The sequence below is a fragment of the Antechinus flavipes genome, chromosome 5, assembly GCF_016432865.1.
Source record: "Antechinus flavipes isolate AdamAnt ecotype Samford, QLD, Australia chromosome 5, AdamAnt_v2, whole genome shotgun sequence".
Taxonomy (NCBI): domain Eukaryota; kingdom Metazoa; phylum Chordata; class Mammalia; order Dasyuromorphia; family Dasyuridae; genus Antechinus; species Antechinus flavipes.
Window position 1 is genome coordinate 200,856,460 of NC_067402.1, and position 22,256 is coordinate 200,878,715.

Sequence of the window (22,256 nt, forward strand, 5' to 3'; positions counted from 1 at the left end):
CTTGCCATCTAGGAGTTAGAGAAGGGTGGGGGGGAAATTGGAATACAGGTTTTGCAAATGTTAATGTTGAAAAAATATCCATGTATGTATTTTGAAAATAAAAAAACAATATATTTTACTTTATACATGGAATGGCTCTCTGGGAGGGAGAGGGAAACTGCAGAAAACTATGATGATATTAAAAAACTAAAAGATATCAATAGAAATGTATTTAAAATATATGCAGATGTAGAGAATAAATATAAAGTTAATAAATATATACCTATATACAAATGAGCTAAATACAAGGTAATATGGAAGGAGTGTAATTTGGAGGGAATCAGGAAAAGTATCATGCAGAAAATGGTGTTTGTGTTGCATCCCAAAAGCAGAGAGGGCTTCTAGGAGGCAGAAGCACAGGGAAAGTGCCTCCCAGCCAGGGGATAGCCATTGCAAAAATTCAGTAGAGGGAGATGGCAGATCATGAGTTAGTAATGATCCAAATGAGAAGGCCAATCGGACAGGATCTCAGAGTGCAGAAGGGTAAGTAATATTATAAAGATAACTTGGAGGTCTTTCTGCACATTAATGTGTGAATTCAGTATTTTTCATTTTGTCTACATCTTTATGGAGGCAGTGCATCACAGTGGAAGGGCAGCTAGGTGGCGCAGTGGAGAAAGCTAGGAAAAGATCTTCCTGGATTCAAATAGGGCCTGAGACACTTACAGGATGGATGATCCTGGGCAAATCCCTTAACACTATTTTGTCTCAGTTTCCTCATCTGTAAAAGAGGCCAGAGAGGGCACTGGTAGACCACTCCTGTATCTCTGTTAAGAAAACCCTAATTGGATACAATTGAAATGACAACAAAAATATCCACAGTAAAGAATGCTGAATTAGGAAGCAGGAAAATATGTGTTCACATCCTGCTTTAAAGAATAATGAACCACACAACCTGGGGGAAGGCATTTAGCTTCTCTCAGGCTGATTTTTTCTCATTTATTAAATGGGGAATTATATACAAGGTCATTATGAGGATCAAATGAAATGCTACAAGTAAAGCATTTTGCAAACCTTAAATTACATCCACAAACTTTAACTGAATACTTAACTTTGTGTCAGGTACTAGCTGGGAATATAAAGAAAAAGCAAAACCAATTCTTGCCTTTAAGCATTCTAAAGGGGGAGATCACATTTATGTAAATATGTACAAACTAGATACCTAAATCATAGATAGATAGAAGCAAGCAGATAATCTTAGAGAACATTAAAGCATACTTTTTTAAATTTAATTTTTCTTGAGTGCTTTATTTTATCTTTTGGTCTATGTTTTCACATAGACAATTTTCACAATTTTCACTCTTATGCAAAGAGTTTTGGTAAAAACTTGTGTTTGAGCTTAGTCGTGAAGGGGCTTTAAAGGTAATTTAATCTTCCTTTTTATTTTAAAGATGAGGAAACTGAGGCAGAGAAAGGTTATTTGTTCAAGATCCCCACAGCTACACTGGTGACTCTTACATCCAGTCCGGTGCTCTTTCCATGGTGTTCATGTTAGTGTCACTTATTCTAAACCATAAAGGCATGGATAATATCTCTTTGTACAGGTTTCTTTACCATCAAGCAAATTTTCATGCTGATCACTGAGTAGTTTAGCCCTGATTTCTCTCTGGACCACCACTCATACATCTCTAACTGCCTGTTAACCAGCTCAAACTGGATGTTCCATGTTTTTGGTCATTTTTCAGCCACCTTTGATGTTCCATTTTTTTTTTTGACCAACATACCAGAGTGGCTTGCCATTTTCTTCTCCAAAATGATGCCCCATAGATATATTAAACTCAATATATTTCAAACCAAAGTCATTATTTTTTCCTTTAACCTGTCCCTTCTTCCTAACTTCCCTATTACTTTCAAGAGTACCACAATCCTTCCAGTTGCCCGGGTCTCCTTCTCAAACACTTCACTCCTTCTCACTCTTCCATAGCCAATTTGTTGCCAGCTTTTGCTATTTCTACTTTGGTTACATCTTTCCTAAAGCCCTCTTCTCTCCTCTGTCATGGCCTGGGACAGGTCCTCATCATTTCATCTCTGGACTATTGCAGTAGCTTACTGCTGGGTCTGCTCACCTCATCTTTGCTTTCCAGCTTCCCTGGCTTCCTTCAAACCTTTATGACCATATCTGTATAACCTATATTTATATATAAGCTAGCATACTTAATGGGGGTAGAATGGGGAGGGAAGAAGGGTGAGAATCTGGAATGCAAAGTTTTAATAACAAATGCTAAAAATTGTTTTTACATATAACTGGGGGAAAAATAAAATGTTAAATCAAAAAAAGAAAGAAATTATCAAAAAGCAAAGCTTCTTAAACTGTGGGTCATGAGCCAATGTGGGGTCACCTAACTGAATGTGAGGGTGATGAAATTATGATTTATTATCAGTAAATGTTTTATGTGTATACATTTTTATATACCTATATACCCAGGATCCTTGTAAAAATTTCTCAGGGAGAAAGGGGTCCTGAGTAGAAAAAATCTAAAAAAGCTCTGGTATAAAAGATGAGCTGGGAATTTCATGTGGATTTTATTCATGTGACATGTCCTCAATTATGAAAAACAGAAAATTGACTGCATATATTTTGTAATATTATCTTATTATTATTATTATGCAAGTCTTTCTGACTGTGATAATACTGTTAAAAGTTGAGACTGTTAACATGGACTTTCTCATTTAGCAGTTTTTCCTTGAATTTGTTGATTCAAATTCATGAAAGAGAATAGCATCCATACCTTATGTTTTTCAAGGAGAAGTTGAGCTGTGCTGATGTGGCCACATTGTATTGCATCCATAAATGGAGTAATACCACATTGATCTCTGCTGTCTGGCTCATACTGGCACCTAGAATCAAGGCAGGAAAAAGAAGAACTGAAAAAATGGTAGCTTCAAACTCAATGTCCAGTCAACTTTTTAATCACCTACAAGAGGATTATATGACATGCAAAATTATCTACAGCAATCTGGGGCTCTCCTCTCTGCATTTTTATCCAAATATCCCAGCCTAAAGTAGTTTAAAAGTAGGGATGGAAGAGACAATGTTTGAAGGTTTACTCTAGGGAACTCCCTATATATATATTTCTGAGAGTGTGTGTGCTTTTGACTGCATTTAAAAAGGTAAATATAAATGGATTTTAGATAGTATATTTCTTTGTTTTATCCTTGCACTTGTCCTCTTTCTTTCTTTATTGAGAATTCAACAGTTTCTCTTTATTTAATAATTATTTCTCTATAGCTCACTCTATCATCTTCATATCCAGATCTAGGTCTGAGCTCTGGCCTGTATTACTTACTATTAGATATTTCAAACTCAGTATTCCATAAGATATCTAATCTCCCCTAAATCTATTCTTCTTCTAAACTTTACTAATTTTTGTGGAGGGACTAAATTATCTTTGTATTTTCTTCAACTCTTCCTTCTCACTATTACATATATACAATCAGTTGCTAAATCTTGTAATTTCTACCTACAAAATATTTTCACATCCATCCTTTGCTCCCTAGTTTATATAGCCAAAACTTTAGTTTAGGCCCTCATCACTGCTGGCCTAAATGATTACAAAGTCCTCTTAACTAGTCTCCCTACTAAAGTCCATAGCACTCCAATCCATCCATGATCAACAAAGTAATATTCTTAAAGCACTAGTCTGACCATTTCACTTCTCTACTTAATAAACTCTTTTGCTGTTGTTGCTGGGCAGCTAGATGGCCAAGTGAATAGAATACAGAGCCTAGAGTCAGAAAGACCCATTCCCAATTCATATCTGGCCTCAGACACTTCCTAGCTGGGACCTTAGGCAAATTTGCCTCAGTTTCCTCATTTGTAAAATGGCTTGGAGAAGGAACTAAGCACCCAAAATCTTTGCCACGAAACCCCCAAATGAGGTCATAAAGAATGAGACAAAAGCAAGGACTGAACAACAAAAATCCATCTGACTGTCATTTAAAGACTTTTATAATTTGGTCCTAACCTATCTTTCCAGCCTTATTATTCATCTTCACATTCTGTACAAACTAGTCAAATCAGCCTTCTCACCACTATTAAACAATACCCTTTGTGCCTCATTTCTATGCTTTTATATTGGCTGTCCCTTGTGCCTGGAATGCTCTACTGCCTTATTTGCACCATTAGAATCCCTGGTTGTCTTAGGGAAATGTATGTTAATATAGGATTGAAACCACCTAACTGTATGTTAGCCTAATATGTTAACTAGGTAAGAACTGAGTCTTATTCAACTGACAGTTATGGGAAAGTCTCTGAAAGCCATTCATTGAAATGAAATTGAGCCAGAAAAGAGACCTGTTCCAATTGGCCATAGGGTTTTGTTATGTGTTTTGTGTCTTGTATAAAATAAATAAATTGCAATAGGAACCTTTTCCAGAAATTGGAAGATGTGGTTTACCATCACACCCCTGAGAAGGAATTACCTTTAGGAGTGGGGGTGAGTGGGGAGATGAAGAGAAAAGGAGAGACATTATTTACCTGTATCAAGGGAAGAATAGGTATTAAGACTTCCCCTCTCCTGCCCCTACAACATGGGGTTAGGCCCTAAAAAGCAACAAAGCCAGGTCTTGATTAATTTAGGGATGATAACAAGGTTCAAGCTGTGTGTAACTTCCTAATAGCTTTGGGTTATGTAAACATGGCTTTCTGGTCACCCAGGAGCATAAAAGGTCCCAAACACTTGGGTTCAGGACCTTAAAACTTAGTGGATATCTGAAGAATTACTATATCATACCGGGTGAACAGATATGCTTCCATATGGAGATAAGGGACTACCCCCAAAAGTTAAGCATCTTTGTTGCCCATCCTTACTGTGTTTAGAAGTAAATCAATTTCCTTTAAACTATTCAGTGACTTGTATGTGCTTTATTTCCTCCCAATATCAGAGTTAAACCAACAGGGTGCCAGCCCCAAGTCCGCCCCTCCCTCCCTCTTTTCCCACCTGTGACTATTTTAGTTTTGAAGAAACTGCAGAATGTTAGACTTCCTATATTCCCTTTGGTATTCTAAATGGTATCATCTGGCAGCAGTGTCTATACTGGGAACCATTGGCTGGCAGGATACATATTCCCCATGCTTATGAAGTACCCCCAAATGGGAAAAGAGGCTTCCAGCAGCCAAGAGCTGCCTGCTATCCTCTTGCCACTTGTGGTCTCCAAGCTGGGCCCACTTTCTTGCAGATGTTGGTCGCCCTTCCTTGTTGGAGAGTATATTACATATTTTGGGAGCGATGATTTGTAAATTCTGTACCAACTTGGTAAATACCCCTTTCCAAAAAGCTGATGGCTGGCTGATGAAATGATTTTCAACTGATGATCCAAAGAATGAAACACATTAGTGAATGCTAGTACCAATTGAATGAGAGATTACTTATACTCTTCAGGGTTACTTCTAGGATCTTGAAGGGGAAAATATAACCAGTCTAGCAGCAAGAAGTTGACATGTCTCTTAAGGGTCATAGTTAGGATAAAGATCATTAGAATATCTACATCCATGAAGTTTTTCTGATTCTCTCAATTGCTAGTATCTCTCCCCTCCTCAATTATCTTTTACCTATCTATATATGTGTTTCCCCAATATAATGTAAGCCACTTGAAAACTAGGATTTTTGCACTTTTGTCTTCGTATCTTCAATGTCTAGCACGGTGCTTGATTCACAGTAGGGTTCTTAAATGCTTTTGGTTGCCCCTTTATTACCATAAATAATTTGATGAGAGATAGACAGCAAAGGTGCTCAACTTATGTGGGGGAAGTGCCTTATCACCTTATGAAGCAAATTTGTTCACCAGGTTTGTCCTTGGTGATACTTCAGGCATCCCCGAAGTCTTAAGGTCCTGGACCCAAGTAAATGGGACCTTTTATGCCCTTAGGTGACCAGAAAGGCACTCTTTATACCCAAATGGAGATGGTGATAGAATCCTGCATCCAAATTGAGATAATGCTTCAGGAGTTTCCCAGTCTAGATTGATGTGGCAGATCTAAAAATGGCTTTGTGTAGGAAAAGTATTTCTGACATTTGCTTGAGAAGCTTCCTCCTTTTAGGAGGCTCTAGCATGGTGATTAGTGGGACATGTTGTCTGCTACTTCTGTGTCCAGAAGGAGGAAAGAGAAATGCTCTAAGACATGGGATTTCTTTGGTGTCTGACAGGCTAACTTTTTGCGTCTTACAGTGATTAGAGTTGCCTGGAGCACTGAGAGTGAGAGTTTAAGTGACTTGCTTAGTCACACAATTAGTAAGTGTCTGAAGCAAGATTTAGATTTAGATTTCTTAGTCAAATGACAGATTTGCTCCATATGACCCTGGCTACCTAGCTCAGACCACTTTTGCTTCATTGCTGGGAGCACACAAACAGAAGTCAGCTTACCTCTCAAGAAGCACTTCCACTGCCTCTAAGCAGCCATGCATTGCTGGTATTGAGGAGAGAGAATGAAAAAATTAGAGCTTTTCAGTATTTCAGCAACAAACTCCTTCCTCCAAATTTTAATGGTCTAATTCCTTGAAGTTTATCATTTATATGAGAAAAAAGTCAGTTTTAGAAATGTAGATAAATTCTGCCTATAAATTAGAGAGACTCAACGAAATCATCAGGATGAGAACTTGCTGGGTTTAAGGAATTTAAAAATAAGGATGAGATGATTAGACTTTCTTAAACATTTCAAGTCCTTCATTTGGCAGCACTTGTCTTTCTACAGGAGTGATTTTATAGTTATCTTGGGAGAAGAAAAAGAAACAAGTGCACAAGATTTAAGCATCCAAAGGATTTATTAGAAAGGCATTTCTTATACTCAAATGGACATGGTGGTAGAATCCTGCATCCAAAATGAGATAATGCTTCAAGTTCCCGAGACAGGGTTGATGTGCCAGATCTAAAGATGACTTTCAAGATTATTTTTTTTGTATAGAAAAATGTAATTTCTGACATGTGCTGGAGAAATTCCTCCTCCTAGGCTCCAGATGGTGAGTGATAGGTGTGTTACGTCTTGGGATCTGATACTGGGAATTGGTAGAAGTAGTTGAGAATATGGTAGTGAAACCTCCTTAAGATTAGCCAACGATATAGGGACAAGGAAGATTTTTTTTTTCTATGGAGCTTTTTAAGTTCACTTTATCTATGGATTATTTTTAGAAAAAGAGGGAAATCTTGGCTGTTTTGAGAACAAAAGCAAAAAATAAGACACAATGAGGATTTATTGGAATTTCCCAGAGAGTTCAGGAGGAATGCCAGAAGAATTCCTTGGGTTATTCTCACAAGCAAGGAATCAAATAGTTTATAGAGATGCTTAAATAATTAAAAAAAAATTCTTGTGATTCTAAATATGAAAGTTAACTCAGATTCCATAAGGAAAGGGAAAGAATGTCTTTTTCTTTCTTTCTCTCTCTCTCTCTCTCTCTCTTAAAAGTTTGCATTGTTATTTTCTGTTTCTTTTATCATTATGATTATCCCAAGTTTCTATCTCCCTTCCCCTCTAAGAGAGAACCATCCTATATAACAAAATATTTTTCTAGAAAAGAAAAAAATTCAGCACAATTGACTGATAAATTGAAAAACTCCAAAAATATGTGCAACATGCAATACTTGCAGACTTTTAAATTGAAGGTGTCTTCTCATTTTTCATTTGAATCTTTATACTTTTGTTATATTTACTTTTGAATTTTTATTCTCTCCATTTACATTTATAGTCATTGTTTACATCTTTTTTTTGTCTGTTTGCTTTATTTTGCATCAGTTTATATAGATTTTTTCCATGCTTCTCATATGTATCACATGCATAATTTCTTTCTATACTGTAATATTCTATTATATTCATATAGCACCTTTGTTTAGTCATTCCCTAATCAATGGGCATCACCTTTTTCCAATTCTTGAATAGCATAAAAAGTGTTGCCATAATTCATTTGAAGACTTTTTTCTTATCAGAGACATCCTTGGGGATATGCCCAGTAATGGAGTCTCTGGTTCAATGGACTGCAGAATTTTAGTCACTTTATTTACATAATTCTAAATTGATTTTCAATAACTAAAAAGTTCCACCAACAATGTATTAGCATGTCTAGACTATCACAATCCCTTCAACATTCACTGTTATTATTTTGGGGTAATTTTTGCTAATTTGAAGGGTGTGAAATAAAGTCTCAGGGTTGTTTTGATTTGCATTTCTCTAGTGATTTGGAATATTTTAAAAATGTGATTGTGAATGCTTTGATTATTTATCTCTTACAGAATGGTTAGTCTTAAAAGTATTAGTTTTTATATATCTTGAATATCAAATCCTTTGGAAAAATTTTTTACTAATATAATATTATTATTATATTATATATTATATTATTATATATATTATATATTATATATATATAGGTAGGTGATCTGTTTTTCTTCTAATTTTTTACTAATATAATCTTTAACATTTAAGACAGGTATCCATTTAGATAAGGGCAGGTAGGTGCCACAGTGGAGAGAGAGCCAAGCCTGGAGTCAGAAAAACCTGAGTTCAAATCCAGCCTCAGATACTTATTGTCTATTTGATCCTGGACAAGTCACTTAATCCTATTTACCTCAGTTTCCTCACCTGTAAAATAAACTGGAAAAGGAAATGTCAAAGCACTCCAATATTTTTGTCAACAAACCCTCAAATGGGTCACGAAGAGGACACAATTAAAATGATTGAACATGCATTTAGACTGCTGTGGAGCCTGGCATATCAGATTTTGGCCTAACTTTAATTTCTGCCAGACTATTTTCCAGTCTTTGGAGCAGTTTTTATCAAAGAGGGAATTTTTCCTCAAAATAATGTATGTATTCTACTTTATCAAACACTGGATTATTAGTTTCTATGGTTTTTGAATTCTTTTTCTCTAGCCTCTTACATTTAACCACTTTCTGTTCTTTAGCTAATACCAAATGGGTTTGATAACTGCTGCTTTATAATATAGTTTGAGGCATAGAAGTGCTAATGTCTCATTATCCCTACTTCTTTTATTCATTTCTCTTGATAGTATAGATACTTCATTTTCCCAAATGAATTTTATTAATATTTTATATTATATAAACATGATAATAATATTTTATATTACATATATAAAAATAAATAATAAATAAATATAATAAATAATAAATAAAAAAATAATAAAAAAATCCCTTTGGTTTTTATTTTATTGGTTTAGCTTTTAAAGTATAAATTAACTTTGGTAGAGTTATCATTTTTATTATATTGGCACAGCCAAACCATTGAGCACTGAATATTCCTCTAGCTATTTAAGTTGTTTTTTAATTCCTTAAAGAACACTTTGTAATTGGGAGACTGGATTTAAACTCAGGTCCTCCTAACTCTAGGGCTGGTGCTTTATCCATTGTGTTACCTAATTTCCCCTGATTATTTTCTTAATGTTGAAACATCTCTGTAGCCCTAGAATAAGGCCCACTTGGTCATACTGAATGACTTTTTGGATAATTTTCCATTCATAGAAATGGAATGCTTCATAGAATTTTGTTTAAAACTTTTGAGTTAATATTTATTAGTGGTCCATAGTTTTCTTTCTGTGTTTTACCTTTCCCTGGTTTAGGTATTAATATTATATTTATTATACCGATTAATTTTTGGTAGAATTGTAAAATGATTCTACTAATGATTTTGGAAAGCAATATGTAATTATGTTCAAAAGTTATTAAACTACTTATACCCTTTGATCCAGCAGTGCCACTACTTGGTCTATTTCCAAAAATGATTAAGAGAAAAATAAAAGAATCTATATATTTTAGAATGTTTACAGCTGCTTTCTGTGGTGGCAAGGAATTGGATATTGTAGGGATGCTCAACAATCGGGGAACAGCTGAACAAGTTGTGATATATGATTGTAATGGAATAACTATTGTGCTATAAGAAAAGATGAGATCAATGATTTTAGAAAAACATGAAAAGGTTTGCATGAAATAATGAAAAGAGAAATGAGAGAATATTTTATATAGAAATAGCAATATTGTTTTAAGAATGACTTTGAGCAAATAAGTTGTCTATTACAAATACCCAATTTAACTTTAAAGGAAATATTAAGATGCTATTTGCATCCAGAGAAAGAACTAATAGAAATATATACAGAATAATTATATGTATATGTATTTAATAGTTATATATCCATATCTGTACATAAATAAACCTATTTGTGTCTAATGATAGCCATGGCTAGGGTTGGGGGTAGGAGAAAAAAAGAAATTTACATAATTTTGTTGTATATTTGAAAGGAATAGCAAGTTTAGCATAGCAGATTTGCAATTTCATGTACAATCATCTTTTTATTTTACTATGTTATGGAAATCCTGTTTTATTCCATAAATTAAAAAAATATATATATAGTTGTCCTATAAAAAGACTCAGATAAAAGTGCTTTTTTTCTCTGTTTTCAAGGATAATTTGTGAGACATGGGTATTAACTGTTCTTTAAAAGTTAATTCTGTAAATCCATCAGGATCAGGAATTTTTTAATTTGGTCATTCTTTTACAGCTCAATCTATTTCATTTTCTGAGATAGGGTTATTTATAATCTCTCTCTACTCTTCTGATATTTTAGGTATTTTATATTTTTAAAGGTATTCCTCTATTTTATGTTCTCAGTTTTGTTGGCATATGACCGTGCATGATATATATATTTATTCATTTATTCTTTTAACTTCTGGTTTTGCTGTAATTTCATATTGCTTATTTATGATTTTATTGATTTGATTTTCTACTTTTAAAAAATCAGAATAAGTAAGGATTTATTAATTTTATAAGACTTCAAAAAGTCAGTTTTTAGTTTTATTTATCATTGCTATCTTTTCCCCACTAATTTATCTATCTCTACTCTAATTTTTAGAATAAATATGTCTACTCTCTCTCTATATCCTCTTTTGTTTGTTTTAGGATTGTTAAATTTTTAAATTTTTTAAAAAATGTATATTCAGTTCATTAATCCTTTCTTTTTCTAGTTTGTTAATATAAATTTATAGGGATATGATTTTCCCTGAGGACTGCCTTATCTGCATCCCCCAAATTCTAGTATGTTGTTTTATTTTCATGTTCTTCCATGTAATTATTTTTTCTGTAATTTCTATGACCCACTCATCCCCATTTAGGTCTGTATCATTTGTTTGTGATCCCTGAACTAATTTCTACTTTAATTGCATTATGAGCAATAAAGAATGCATTAACTATCTGTCTTTTTACATTTAAATTTGGAGGCCATTATTTCCTTCTTTTGTGACTTATTTTCCTGTTGACTTATCTATGTTCAAGGTCTTTGAGCTTTCTTTTTCCTGAACTTTTTGGTAATTTTAGGGTTTTTTTTCCCTTATTTTTCCCAATTTCCCCCACTTTTAGACTCTATCTCCTCTGATGGTAGTTACCCTAGGAGTTGCCTCTTAAAGTGTTTTTCAGCTTCCTTCCATGATTCATAGCTCATCAGCCTAGGTATCTGTCCCAAGTGATTTTTGAGTGGTTAGAACTGGACCCAACTGGATGCTGTGCTCTTTCTCTTAGGATTGGTGGAGAACTGCACTGTTGCTACAGAGTGGTCCACCCTGGCTCTGGCTCTGCTGAGGCTACAGAGTTGCATGTTCCGGCACCAGAAGTTCAGAGCTTTGAGTACTGGTGCTTCAGAGATGTGGCCCTGACTGACTTTTGCACCTGAGGAACTGTGAAAATTTCTATAGTCTATATATATGGGGTGTCTGCACTTGGTTTCGGATAGTGCAGCTTTATTGTTGGTAGCATGGAAAGTGGAGAGAGGTATTGGGTGAGCTCAGTGTTAGTGATTGTCAGTTTGTGCTTTAGGTTTTGGATGTTCTAGATCATGGATATAGTTGAAAATGTTTTATCTTTGGTGCATAATTTCTCTTTTGGAGAGGTTTGAGAAGTCTAGGAATTGGAAAAAACATTAATTCTCCATCTTCAGAAATTCCTATCAAGGTCTTACTTGTTAATATAACTAATATATAATATAAAATAACTTGCTAATATAATATAACTGTATATGCACATATATAATAAATAATATTTAATAATTTGTATTTTCAGAGTATAACTATAAATGCATTTTTAATTCCAAAATTCTAAAAGATAAAAACTATATACTCATATATATATGTATGTGTATATAGATAATGTATAAAAGAAGCTACAGGAACCACAAGCCAGATGCTATGAAATGAATCTCAGCAATTATAGTTTAACAGATCCTACAATAACCTAACTTCATCATTTGAATCAACAAACATTAGATAATATTATACTGGACAATTAATTCCCTAGTTTTAATATTAAATTAACTAAGTTAAGATTTAACACTGAGTCTTGCAGGATAGATAGGCTTTAGAGGTAGCTATAGAAAAAAAAATGTGTTAATTTAGTTAACTTCAGATAGAGGAAAAGCATAAAGGAGTGAAAGCAATCATGAGCAAGGTATATAGGGAGACAATAAATAGACCAGCCTGGCTGGAACAAAGCAGTTATTATTTGAAAATAGAGGGAACTATTGCTTTTTGGCCTTTTGGCTAAGACCAGGTAAGAAGGAGGGAATTAACACTGGAGAGAAAAGCTGGGACTAGATTAAGGAAGTCTTTGAATGTCAAGCTAAGAAATTTGTAATTTATCTGTAGACAATGAAAAATCATGGGAAAAATTTTTGAATGAGCATATGATATAAAACTTTCCAAGTTTATATTATATACCATACTTTCCTCTCTATTATTATTTAATTTTATAAATTTAATAATCTTATTGTTCTCATGATTTAAATTTTCATTTCCACGTAAATGATTCTCAGACCTCCAATTTTGTGTCTCTAATTGCCTATTAGGCATCTTTAACTGAGTGTCTCATAGACATTTTATATTCCACATGTCCAAATCTCTTCTTCCCTTCCTCGTTACTGTATACTACCGTTCTCCCATTTACCGAGGCTTGCAAGCTTGGTCTTTGACTACTCACTCTCTCTTTCCCTGTATCTAATTTATCACCAACTCCTGTCATTTTTGCTTTCGTTATATCTTTTATCTATCCTATATATCCCTCTTCACTCTGGTAGAGGTCCTCATCATCTAGGATACTGAAATAACCTGTCTCAAGCCACTATTTGAGATAAGCCATCCTCCATGCAGCTGTCAAACTGATCTCCCTAAAGCTCAGGTCTGATAATATCACACACCTCCTATTCAAACAGCTCCAGGCCTCCCCATTACCTCTAGGATACAAGATAAAATCCTCTAGCTTTGAAATGTCTTCCTTCCTTTTCTCTTACTCCTTTCCATTTACTTTGCTGTTTAGAGACCCTGGTCTCCTTGCTGCTCCTCAAACAAGACTTCCTCCTACCTTTGGGCATGACTGCTGGCTGTCTTGCCTGTCTGGAATTCTCTCATATTTGCTTCAAATCTTCCCTGCCTTCCTTCAAGTATCAGCTTCAGCAAGAAACTTTTCCTGGTACCTTCCCTCTGCTATTATTCCCAGTTTATACTATCTGTTTATTGTTTGTTCCTATTTCCTCCATTGGCATGTAAACTCAAGGACATGAACTGGTTTTGTGTTATTGCCCTAGCATTTAACACAGTGCCTGGAACATAATAAATACTTTTGTCTTGATTTGACTACCTTGCATATTATTTTCATGAAATTAGTTAATTATCAAAATACTATGAAAATCTTTCAGCCCTTTTCTTTTCCTTGAAAAACTTTTAAGCTTTTCCTGTTTTTCTTCCTTTAACTTCATTCTTTTTTTAAAAGTGTGCAGAGAATGTTATAGATGAAATGACTACCAAGGTTTCTTCAAACTCAAAATCAGGATTTATTCCATACCCCCTCTCCCTATTATGTCACCTAATCCTGTATTTTGCCTTTTTGATTGTATTAGTGGTGGAGTAGGAAATAAGGATCTCATTTACTCCAATTGACTTCAACAAATACTTTAATTACTAATCAATAACAGTTGATTCAATTAGCAAAATTACATATTGCTCTCCAAAATCATTAGTAGAAATTCATCTTCCTTCAACATGGATCTGGTTATATCATTTCAATACTCAAAACCCTGCAATGGATCTCTATTAGCTACTAAAGTTCAAAACTCTCTATCATTAGGATACCCCCAATCTACTACCATCCTATATTTTGTTGACTTCTCATACTTATAGCTACAGCCAAAATTTTACTGTCTACTGCACAGTGCCCTACTTTCCCACTTCTATGCTTCTGTTCACATCTTGCCTTCTGCAAGACTTTCCCTGAGATTTGAAGAAAACTAGAGGAGCAAAGACGTAGAAATGAAAATGGATAGTTCTATTACTACTACGACTAACGGGGAAACAGTTAGTGAAAATTATCAGCATTTGGAAATGCTGTATCTTGTGTGAGAAATGTGGTTTACTAGATATATAACCAAGCAAAAATAACAGAAGCTAGCAACAGATAGAATATGGGAAGTGAGAGAGAACGAGCAGTTAAGGATGGGTGAGATTTTGAGTCTTGGTGACTGAATGGTACCCTTGACAAGGACAGTGAAATTAGGAAGAGGAGGTTTTGGGAAAAAGATAATGAGTTCAGTTTTAGATATGATGAGTTTAAGATGTGTACAGGACCACTAGTTGGAGATATCTAATGTTGCTGTGGGGAATAAAAAAGAAAGGAAATAAGTATTTATATAGCATCTATTGTGCACCAAGCACATTTCATTTTATATAGATATGATATATTTTCATTCTATATAGATATGAGACTGGAGGTTGGGAGAAAGGGCTCTCTGAGAATCATCTGCATAAAAATGATAATTGAATCCACTGGAGCTCATGATATTAAGTGAAATAGTATAGCATGAAAAGAGAAGAGGTACTCAGGACATAGCTTTGGGGGCCCCAGTTCGTTAGTAGATGTGACACGGATGAAGATTGTTTTTTATTGCATAATTGTATGTGTATTTATATGTGTATGTGATATTTCCCTACTAGGTTCTATGCTCCATGAAAGCAGGAACCACATGCCATTTCAGTATCTTATGTAGTACTGGCCATATGGCATTATAATTATGTGCTATAATCCAGCCTGCAAATCTAACATGTGTGCAGGTCTAGAAATAAAGATCTCTTATGACTTAGACAGAACCTCAGAGATAATTTCCTTACACAGGAAGAAACTAAAAGGTTAAGTGGTTTGACCAAGATCACACAGGAAGGAAGCGGCAGCCCTGGCATGTGAGCTCCTATCTTTTGGCTACAAATCCAGGACTCTAACAGCCCATGATCCATACCTGCAGTATGTAGAGGTGTTCTTCTGATTTTACTCTCTGTCTGCCAGATAGCTGGAGAAACAGTTAGCAAGTACTGGAGGATCACAGGGTCACCCTCTCGGCTGGCAATATGAAAGCTGTTCCAACCGTCTTTGTTCTTCAGGACTGGATTGGCCCCATGCTCCACAAGGTCCTGGATCACTTCCAAGTTTTTCCTCGTGCAAGCCATCATCAGAGGAGTCCTAAAGCCAGCAAGGAGAAACTTATTAGGCTAAATAATACCTAACCATTAGTATTTCGTGACAATTGCCAGATACTAACATTCTTTGTACTGATAGGAGAACTAGAAGGATTAAAAGAACGAGGAAACAGTAGAATAGAAGTCTATGGCCTTTATTAGCACCTTTGTAGACTGTGGGAAAATAACATGGAGAAGAAGGGCTGTGATACAGAGTGATTTGTATCTGAGATGTGATACAGAGTTTATGGACTGCTTCTGTACTCAATAGTGCTAAGCTAGAAACAAAGATAGTAGAGTAATTGTTGACAATAATAATAGTATATTGGGGCTTGTTCATTATATATCCCCAAGGCAAGGTAAAAGATATACCAGCACACTGGAGCAAGATGGCTGTTTGCCCTCAAATAACTTGCAATATTTGGACAGCCAGGTGCAGTCAGTCAGTACAAGAATATAAGAAAGAAGCAAAGAGTTAGGAAAAACAGTATAGATAGATTTTCTCCCACATCTGCTCCAAAAAAGACTGAGGAAAAGTATTGAACCAAGTGATGATTTGGAGCTTTTTATAGCTCCCTTCAGAACAGGAAGTCAGGCAGAGGACTGCATGTACTACAAAGGGCCCTGACTAGGAAAGTCCAGTACAGGACCTTCCAGATATCATTTTGGTTTGGGGCCTGAAGCTGTGTAATGAGGCATAGAGGAGGAGTAAAGGAAAGTCCAAACTATTTCTCTCTGACCCCAGAGCATAGATAGGATCAAAATCTCCCCGCACAGGTGGTGCTGGGTCTGTAGCCTCGTGTGTGCTAGTGATGAACACCTTTCTCACCACTCTTTGCTTTGAGTGTAGGGAACAAAGAGAAGAAAAAGCATAACAAAAAAAAAGTATAAGATGGATGAAGGGAAATAAACAATAAAGGATCATAAATGTGAATGTGAATTAACTTAATCATAAAACTGGAAGAGAATAGAAGAATGGATTAGAAAGCATATTCCATCAAAATGTTGTTTATAAGAAATCCATTTGAAATACAGATTGACAAAGAGTTAAAATAAGGAACTAGACTACTGAATTAGAATAGAAAGGAACATATACTAGAATCTCCAACATAGGCACTAGAGAATTGTATTCTGCTCAATCAAAGCTATATTCTAAATATTACAACATCCCTTCTTTACCCTGAATATTCTTCCTCTTCTATGGCTAAGTATACCTCTTTTTGCTTTGTTTTCTCAGAACAAGTTTAACAAAGCTATAAAAAGGTTAGGTGGGCTTGAGACCCAGTGTTTTACTACGGTAAAATATTGTTGACATATCACTCAGTCATTAGAGAAAGAGACAGAAAGCAAGACATACAACAACCTTAATCCATCTATCAGATTGCTACCCTGGGGAATGAATGATCTCCTTAAATCTTCATATAGAAAGGACTTCAAAAGCCACATAACAAAGTCTTAGTTTATATTGTCACCTTAGAGCTTAAAGCATAATAAAGCTAACAAGAATTTAAATCAAGATGGTGAACTAGGTATGAATTCCTAGCGTGTCTAACAGAGAGCAGTTCACTTCTACTTCAATAAACAGTTCTTACTCCTTTATAGATTAGGCTTGATTTTGTCACTTCCGGGGTTCAAGTTAGCTTGTCACACTTCACAATATTTGTCTTTGAAATGGAAAAACTGGAGTGGCCAATAGGAAGATCATTAATAGGTAATCTGGCAAAGTATTCCCTTTTTGTCAATGATGAAGAGATGCTAAAATATTTCCTTACCCATCTATAAGCCATCATAATTCTGAGCAATAGTATGTTTTGGTTAGATACCTAGGAAACATTTTAGGTTCCTTGTCTATATTGCTTCTTGGGTCAGTTGACTAATGCTAGGTAACAGAGGCAGGAGTCCACTAAAGCACCAATCACCTGACAATTCTGTTTCGTAAAATTTTCCTGCATGATCACTAAAAGTATTAATATTTGTGGAAAAAGTTAGAAAATAGTTTCCTTTGACAGAAAAGCTATCTTTGGAGATGTATACCCACACACACACACACACACACACACACACACACACACACACACGTGCGCGCGTGAAATAATACCTTTCAATGACCTTAAATTCTGTTTATATCAATATAAACTGGTATAGTAATAGCTTTGAAGATAGGGACTGAGTACCAAATTCTAGGATTTATTGCTTACATGCTGGTATCAACTATACTTCCTACACTACTCTAGGGAAATATGAAACTACAAGTGCCTCATTTTCTTCCAGTGTTTGATATAAACTACCAAGCCAGCCCAACCCAGAAGTCTCCCACATCCATAAAAAACCCTTTACTTGATTGTGTCATCCCCTCCCTTTTACAACCAAACTCCTAGGAAAAGTTGTCTTCATTGTCTTCAACTCCTTGCAGTTTGTATTTTTATTTGTTCAACTGAAAATGTTCTCTTGAAAGCTACCAATAATTTCTGAGATGCAAGATTTGGTGCATTTTTTTCTCAGTCCTGATCCTTCTTGACCTCTCTGCTGCTTATGACCAAAAATAAACACTCCCTGCCCCCCCCCCCAAAAAAAAAGCTTTAAACCTTTGTAGAATACTAAAAATTCCTTTCTCCTGTGGAATATGACATTGTTTTTATATCTTACTATGTTTTTAAAAAAGTGAGTAAGTGGATCGCTCACTCTTCCTGGGCATTCAATTCTCAATTGATTTTTGTAATACTACTCTCTCCCAGTCATTTTAATGAATTTAATTTTTTTTTTTTGCTTGCCCAACATCTATATTATTCCTTTTAACTATGGCCATACCATAATATGTCCTCTATCCTGAGGTCTCTTCTTCTTTCTCTATACTCTTTGATTTCATCAGTTTCTATGGATAGGTTAATTTATCATTTTTATAAAGATGATTCTCACATCTATATTTTTTTTCCTAAACTCCAGTCTTAAAATCCTATTGGATAAATAATGAATGTCCTATGAACATCTCAAACTCAAGTCCAAAAAAAAATTTATTTCCTTATAAAAACTCCTACCTCCATTGAACCTATTTCTGTCAAGAGTATCACCATTCTTCCAGTATCACAGATTTGTAAACTGAGTGTAATCTTTGACTCCTTACTCTTACCCCACATCCGATCTATTATGAAATTTTGCTATTTCTATTTTCACATCTTCATATCTATCCAAACCCTTATTTATATTCAGTCACCATCTTAGTTCAGGACCTCATTACCTTTCACCAAAGCTAATGGCCTCCTAATTAGCATCCCTGCCTCAAGTCTATTATATAACTGCCAACATGATTTTCTTTAAGTGTAAATCAATGTCACTCTCTTATTCAATAAACTCCGGGAACTACTTATTACTTATAGAAACAAATGTAAAGTCCTCTGCTTGGGATTTAAAACTCTTTACAACTTGGTCCAAACTGATCTCACCAGTATCATTATATACTTCTTTCCTTCCTGCACTCCATGGTTCAAGCAAACTGGCTTTCTTTCTCACCTTCATCTCACAAAATTCCTCGCTTCCAGAGAAGCTTAAGCAGAGCCCTCCCTAATTACTATCGCAGCATCTCTCTTGTATCCACTCTGTACTCAGATATGTTGTCTATTTCAACAGAATGTAAGGTCATTGAAAGAAGGTATTGTTTCACTTGTGTGTGTGTCTGTACATTGCCAAAGAATGCTTGGTATATAGCAATTTCTCAATAAATTCTTATTGCATTGCTTGACTGTCACACAGTTATGTACAATAACTACATATTGTAATTCCAGTTTAAGGAACTTCCTAATGAGGAAGCCCCTTTTATGGTGGGCTTCACCTGAACTCAGGCTGATCTCTTGGTAGATTAGGTTTTATACCAGAACGAAATAAGACATTTGTAAGTCATTCAACAGTTATAAATGGCAGTTTACTTAGTCATGGCAGGAGAAAATATATCTCACAAGGATATGCATGGGGGACACTTTGGTTGATTTTTCCTGCACCAGATATGCCAAACAAGGATGAGAAGAATAAAACTTCTTTATAGTTTTTATTACTCAGGTGATCAGGGACTGATATATGGAACCTTGATCTTTATTCCCTTGAGCCATTTAAATCTTCAAGACAATTTCAGTACCCTTTTAAGGAAAAGATCTAGCCCAGCCCACATGGTGGGGCAGAGGGGAAGAGAAGGGAGATTGAAGGTCAGCATCTTCTTTGTCACTTCCATTCCTGAGAGTTGCCTTGAGCACTGAAAGATTTAGTCTTGCTTAGTCATACAGCTAAGCATGTATGATCAGCAGATCGTGGCTCCAAGCTGAGCTCTTTATTTTCTATGCTGCTCTGTTTCAGTCATAGAATCTATGGATTTAGAGATGAAAATGATAAATCGTGTCTACCAAAATTTAATTAGTGCAGTTTCTCAACACTTCTGTTAGAGAAGTGTTTCCATTTTATAGAAATTTATACTGTTTCATTTATATTTCAGTTGCCTATTGTTTTTGTCTGATTTATAACATAAAAAATAAGCCTGGAAGTCAAGGATTTCTCAATAAAAGTTCATAGACATAGCACAGGAATTCTAGAGTAGATTCTAGGGAAATGTAACTTGAAAAAACGAATGCAATTAACAAGGTGATTATCTGGCCACGAAAACCAAAACTAGAGGATTTTACTTGTATGTGGTGCTTTAAGGTTCACAATGTGCTTTCCTCACAATAACTTTAAGATGTATTATTACCTACATTTTATAAATAAGACAACTGAGGGATCTGAAAGGTTAAATGACTTTTATTTATTAAATAAAAGTATTTAATAAAAATACATTTTATTAAAAGATCAGCTAATAAGATCGAATTTGAACTGAGATCTCATCTGTTAAACAGGAATAATACTTATAGTACCTACCCAAGTTTCTAAAGTATCTTTCCTCTTAGAAGGACTACAGAAATGTCAGTTACTCTCACGATTAGTGTTATGTCCTTGAATGCCAGGATAAGGATAAGGGCAACGCTTTAGAACTTTCCTTTCCTTTTCTCACTCATTTTGCCTACATAAGACCCACAGTAGGTACCGTGGGGAGCAGTCGTTCGTGCGCCTTATGTACCAGCCAACCCACTGTACTTTAGGAGAAGGTTGCCCAAGGGGGATGAAGCCCAAATGAATGATGAGCTAGCAGCTCAGGCAGACAGAAATAAAGAAGATCGCCGAAGCCACAGCCTGTCTTCAGGCAGGGCTTAATGCATGGTCACATCGAGACCTTCCCCACCTACCAGTCCCCTTTCTTCAGGCAGTCTACAGCTGCCCCTCTTTGCAGGAGGTACAGCACGCAGTCCCGGTGTCCCAGGGATGCCGCCTCATGCAGGGGCCGCTTGTAGTCCCTGTTAGGGGCCTCGATATCCAGCTCCCAAGCTTCAACCAGGTAGGCCAGGATGTCCCGATGGCCGTGCCTGGCCGCAGAATGGAGGAGGGTGTCGCCGCCCCTGGCCGGGCACCCTGTTTTCCCGCGCCAGCCGCGGCCTTGCTCCGCTCTCCCAAGCTCCTCTTGCAGGGGTCCTAGCCGCCCTTCTTGCACCAGCCTGAAAAGCCGTGCCTGCGGCTGCGCCTCCTCCCCGCGCCCGCGGCGGGCCATGACCGCGCCAGTGGCTTGCACCCTGGAAACGGCTCCGAAGCCGCACGCGGCGTGAGGAGACGTGGGAGGTGCGGGAGCACCGGGAGTTCCCGGTCTAAGGCCGCCGCCGCCTGCGGCTCCCTTAAGGCAGACAGAGCCCGCCTCCTCCCAGCGTGCTCTCGCTGAGCCCGGGAGCGAACCGCCGGGCCGAGACCCTTCTTTCGCTCCGCGCCCCTTATTGCACCGCACTGCCTTGGACCTTCTGAGATTGTTCCTGGGAGCCTGGGCTGGGACTTGCGGGGTTTCATCCTAGGAAATCCTGACTCTTCCTGTTTTCCCCAGCACCTTCAGTCTCTCGGGATACATAGGTGTCTCCAAAGTCCTAGTGTTGTCAAAGCTCAGGAGGGCATTAAGACTTAGAGGCAGCCCGCGGGGAATGTGTGCGCGTCCATCAGTGTGAACAGGGAGAATGTTGTTGGGGATGAGCAGAATTTTAGGATCCTAGATCTAGAGCGGGAAGAGGCCGCAAAGGCCTTTTAGAGGCGGACTTCATTTTACAGACGAGGCAAAAGATGTTAGGGGAGAGACTAAGAGACTAGGCAGAAACCAGAATTCTATGCAAGAGGGGGGAGGGAGAGAATGTGGAACTGGAAATTAAAAAAAAAAGAAGAAAGAAAAGAATTCTATGCATTTATGCCGTATAGCTCTTGGATTTTTCTAAGGTCTCTGGGGAAGGAGCTATTACTGATAAAGATATTCAGTAAGTGCTAAGTATCTCAATGCATCAAAGGATGCAAAGTTTAACTTAGACCTTTCTCATTTCAAGTTTAGCATTCTCAATACTAAGCAACATTTTAATACATTCCTTTTGAATGGAATCTGTAATCCGTTCTTCGGGTACCAAACTTTGAACTGTTCATCTGTGAAATGTAGGGGTTGGATAATCTGTAAGCATTTCTCCTGTGTTAAAAGTAAGATCTTAGCCCTCAGTGGAGTCAGAAATAGAGGAGTTCAAATCCTGCTTCTTCTATGTACTAGATGAGTGACACTCCTCCACCTCTTTCATATTAGCCCGCGAGTCCCTAAAGAGCAAGGGCTTTTTTTTTCTTGTAGTTTTGCAAAGTGCCTGGTATATAGT

At 36.4% G+C, this 22,256-nt stretch overlaps 1 protein-coding gene across 1 annotated transcript in view; it reads right to left on the reverse strand.

Annotated features, from left to right (window-relative positions):
* The window catches only part of ANKRD16 (ankyrin repeat domain 16), a 31,173-nt gene extending 9,973 nt beyond the window's left edge, over positions 1–21,200 (reverse strand). The window contains exons 1-4 of the mRNA XM_051961856.1: positions 20,781–21,200; positions 15,303–15,523; positions 6,403–6,445; positions 2,769–2,877 (exon numbers count right to left, since the gene is read on the reverse strand). Of these exons, the coding sequence (XP_051817816.1) occupies positions 2,769–2,877; positions 6,403–6,445; positions 15,303–15,523; positions 20,781–21,139 (732 nt within the window). The 5' untranslated portion in view covers positions 21,140–21,200. The remainder of the gene's footprint in view (positions 1–2,768; positions 2,878–6,402; positions 6,446–15,302; positions 15,524–20,780) is intronic.
* Between the last annotated feature and the right edge of the window lie 1,056 nt (positions 21,201–22,256).